Source organism: Gadus morhua, chromosome 11 (genome assembly GCF_902167405.1).
Source record: "Gadus morhua chromosome 11, gadMor3.0, whole genome shotgun sequence".
NCBI lineage: Eukaryota > Metazoa > Chordata > Actinopteri > Gadiformes > Gadidae > Gadus > Gadus morhua.
Window position 1 is genome coordinate 7,661,996 of NC_044058.1, and position 4,342 is coordinate 7,666,337.

Below are 4,342 nucleotides of genomic sequence, written 5' to 3' on the forward strand. Positions count from 1 at the left end.
GATTTCACTTTGGTCTTATTGAAGTACTCCTGATGTTTCTGGATGTTCTTGTTGTAACATTGATGATCACTTCCCCTCAACCGTGTGTTCACCAACGCAGCATTCAATCTCTTTAAAAGTCAGGTACTAATAGGCTTCACCTAGCCCGCCTGAGGAATCACACCCCAAAGCAACGATACCAGTTACTGCCTCCCTGGCATTTTGATGAATAATAACATCTGGGTGAACTCATTTCTACCCTACTTCACTAATATTTGCAATATATATACAATTCTTCATTTTTATACAGTACAAGGGTATTGCATAACGATGTAGAATGGTATGTATTCTTATAACTGTTAATCTTTAATATTTATAAAGGTTCTATTTGGTCAATCACAAAAGTCCTTGTATTGCCAGCACTTTGGAAGGAATTACACAATCTTCAGCCCAGCCCACGGGCGCTGGTGAATAATGCTGGCTATAACTCTGAAGGAGTGCGGCCTGGCTTCATTCCAATACATTTGTGAGACGTTTTCTTTTACGGAGAACAATTTTCTGCTATAATGCAAATTTCACAACGATTTGGGGAAAGGGTAGAGTGTCCCAAAAGGCTTATTATTAATATTCAGAACTACAGATACCTAACCCAGGCCAAGCATTTCCCTGGGGATTTATACTGCACTCCAGAGTATGACTGAGCAATGTCACAATCTCTTAATATTCTAACACAGATTACAGGGTTGTATATGTTTATATGTTATTTATAAACGTACTATTCAAACTATGTTATTCATGTGTTATGTTCTGATCATCTGTTAATCTTAGATGGTTGCAAACGCCAACGTTCCGTTGGGATTGGCATATTGCAAGTCCAAACACCTGAATGTTGTTTGGAGGGTGCAGAGTATGTGTGTGTCATAATGAATCACTGTTCCACTGATCCTGTCAATCAGCTGAAAAAACCATGCAGAGAGTGCTCTCTGGGAATGCAGTCTTACAGGTAACTGCTGGTTCATTCAGGGCGTGGGCTTTGGCTTGTGTACTTAATAGCAAAAAGCATTTAAAGGTGTAACCATAGTAGAGAGAGGGAGAGAGGGGTTGAGGTTGAGGTGCAGCCAGAGTGAGAGAGCAAGAGAGAGAGAGAGGGAGGAGGGACAGACAGAGGGGGCGAGGTTGTCAAGGAAATGAAGGCGCAAGCGAGATTGTGCCTGCAACACTCTCATTCTAACACAGCGAACGTAACGCTAAGGCGAGACAGAAGGCATGGATGAGGGCACATTTAAAGAGAGAGCGAGAGGAGACTGAAGAACAACAAGCCACCACAACAGAGACGTACCAGCCTGGACCACCATTATCCTTCCATCCAGATACAGAAGCCTCTGTATAATTGATAAGCATCGCTCACGCCCTCTGTGTGTGTGTGTGGGCAAGAGGAAGAGTGGAGAGAGAGTGGGAGGGAGTCAGCACCAGCAGCACCAGCACCAGCATGTTGTGGCAGGGAGCTCTAATGAATGCAGCTGCTGTCACGGCCTGCATCCTGGCAGTGCTGGGCCCGGGCTTGTCTCTCCCAGCTGAGGACTGCAGCCACTGCTTCTACAGGCAGACGCCCCCGCGGGGACCCTCATCTGAAGCCCTGCAACAGCTCTGCCACGGTGCCCCAGGGGGCCAGGCCTTCGCAGCGCTCCGCAGCCCGACCTGTGACACAGCAGTCCTCTCTGCCTTCCGCGTCGGCCATGTAGGGACTGTGAGGGAGGGAGAGGAGGCAGTGGTGAGGAAACGTTTTTTTTCTGTATTATTATGATATCAGCTGAGAAAAGCTGCCTCTGGATTATGTCAGATGTTTCAGGGACTACGTTGTTTGTTGAACTTTTGAGTGAATCTCCAGTGCAGAGGTCAAGGTAATTCAAGGTAACTCAACTATCAATCCGGAATTATTGATTTCAGAAGATAGAACTGTTTAATGAAAACTGTTAAATCATTAATTTGGCTGGAAAGAGTTGTAAAGTCAAACTATCTCAACTCTTTAATCAAACGCATCAGTAAAACAGTTGAATATTTATCAAGAGTTAAACATTGTCTTTTGGCATACGTTCTGTATGGTCAGAAAGAATAACCTTTCTAATCTCAACTACAGAACCTATATTCAGAGCTATACAATAGTTCCACCATATAGAATTGAACCATCTATGACATCCAACCTCTATTCTATTTCTCTTTCAGTCCGAAATCCCAGACCTTGATGTACTGACCCCTGCCCTGCTCCAAGGAGACGGGGGCGACGCTCAGCCCTCCAATGTTCCTGAAGAATCTCCTCTCAGGCTCTGGGACTCCTCCATCACCACCCTGGTCCTCTCCTCCGTCAGCCCACAGTGCAGCTCCGTCGGAGGGGACCTCTACGTGGTCACCGGGCGAGGGCGCCTGGGACCGGACGCCCAAGGCGGGGATGAGGGGTGTGAGGCCAGTCAGCTGCTCTGGTCGGCGATGTGCTGTGACGTTCCCTCCGGGGGGGACCAGGGCTTCAGTGTGGGCCTGGTCCGAGAGGCCATGGGGGAGGAAGAGCAGCAGGTGAACATGGAGCAGCTGGAGGAGATGCTAGGAGTCACAGAGCTGTTCTCTGAGGGCTGTGGCGGTAGCTCTGGGCAAGCCGCGGTGGACTTCACACTTGGCGCTGAGAGAGTTTTACTGCAAGATGCCTCAACGAAGAGCGTTGAAGATTCAGAGGATCAGGGAACAGATCAGGACTCCTCTGGAGAAGGGATCACGGAACAGGCAGCGAGAGTGGAAGATCAAGTTGCTGATGTTGATGCCACCCCGAAACAATCTGACGGAGAGGAGGGGTCGACATCTCCACAGGACCCTGATGAAGAGCAGAGCGACGAGAGGAGATCAGAGGCCCGGGCCGGAACAGAGTCAGGTCATTCTTCAGATGAGGGCGAGACGGCCGAGCAGACAGCAGAGACGCACCCAGAAGAGGCTGAGACCAACAGCACTATCATCTACCTTATCTCCACCAGCGTCTACATTCTCACCCTTCCCCTGCGCCCTGTGTTCTCCACCATCACCAGCCTACCTGGACAGGTAAGACAGCTCACTGCACACATGGGGACTCCATTCTCCTGGCATGCACCGCAATCTGGTTTAACCGCTTTCTCCTCCTTTCACCTGTTGTTTCAGGTGGCATACATTCTTCAGGAGGACCTGGGAGTTCTCGCCGCGCTGCCCGGAGACACCTGCTACATGCTGTACTTTGTGGCCTCCGGCGTTGTGTCTTGGATGCGTTGGGCGGTGGAGGTCGTGCTGGACCTGGTGGGGGGATGTGGCTGTGGCTTGTACCACTGCACCTCGGCCATGGTGGGAGAGCTGCTGGGCAGCTGCTACACCGGGGTCACCGGGGTGGGGACGCTGGCCGGCGACTCGGTGGGGATCGTGGGGGAAGTGGCGGACAACGCCTGGTGGGTCACCAGGCTGCTGGGCGGAGAGCTGTGGGAGCAGAGCAAGGGGTACGCGGGGACGGTGGGATCGGAGATGGGGGGCCAGGTGATGACCGTAGGCGGGGGGCTGGGGACGCTGGTGTGGAGAATTTTGAGGGGGGTGTTTCGCGTGATCAGATTCGTAGTGGGTTTAGTCTTTGGGACACTGCGGTTGATTGCGGTTGGCCTCGTAGATCCAGCCACACCGGACGATCCACCTGCGCTGGTGAATCAGTTAGTCAATGCAGAATAACCCAGCTCATGGCCGTCAAAATGTTTTGTTTGCAATGAAACTAAAATTGAAATGTAAAACAGATTTATCCTTTAACAAGTAGGGTATTCAAACAATTATATCGTTAATACACAGAAATAATAACACGTTACCAAAGATTCGACTCACACTGTTCAGAAAGTAAGGGTTGTTCATAACTGTTCAACAAATGTGTATGGTTTTGAATTTAGGTTTATTAATGTTTTTAACAATATCATGGAAGTTGAATTGTAAAATAAAGTTTGCCTCAAAATGTTTGAATAAACAATAATTACAACACCTTTCATTTATGCTGTTTACAAGATTTTTTTATTGACAATAATTGTTATAGTAGCTATCTGGATTTATATATTTTCTTCTTCTTCTTCTTCTTCTTCTTCTTCTTCTTCTTCTTCTTCTTCTTCTTCTTCTTCTTCTTCTTCTTCTTCTTATTTTATATATATATATATATATATATATATATATATATATATATATATATATATATATATATATATATATATATATATATATATATATATATATTAGCTGGATACATATATATCTTATTATTCTAACGAGGCACTGTAAATACTGCCTTGGTGTGGCGGAAACGCTGCAAAACAACGGGTCCTCAGAC

General features: G+C 47.3%; 1 protein-coding gene across 1 annotated transcript; it reads left to right on the top strand.

Annotated features, from left to right (window-relative positions):
- Positions 1-1,074: 1,074 nt before the first annotated feature.
- Positions 1,075-4,009, top strand: si:ch73-54f23.2 (uncharacterized). The gene is made up of 3 exons (XM_030371635.1): positions 1,075-1,750; positions 2,203-3,060; positions 3,157-4,009. The coding sequence occupies exons 1-3, from the start codon at positions 1,469-1,471 to the stop codon at positions 3,703-3,705; spliced, it is 1,689 nt and encodes a 562-aa protein (XP_030227495.1). The 5' UTR covers positions 1,075-1,468; the 3' UTR covers positions 3,706-4,009.
- The last annotated feature ends 333 nt before the right edge of the window (positions 4,010-4,342 follow it).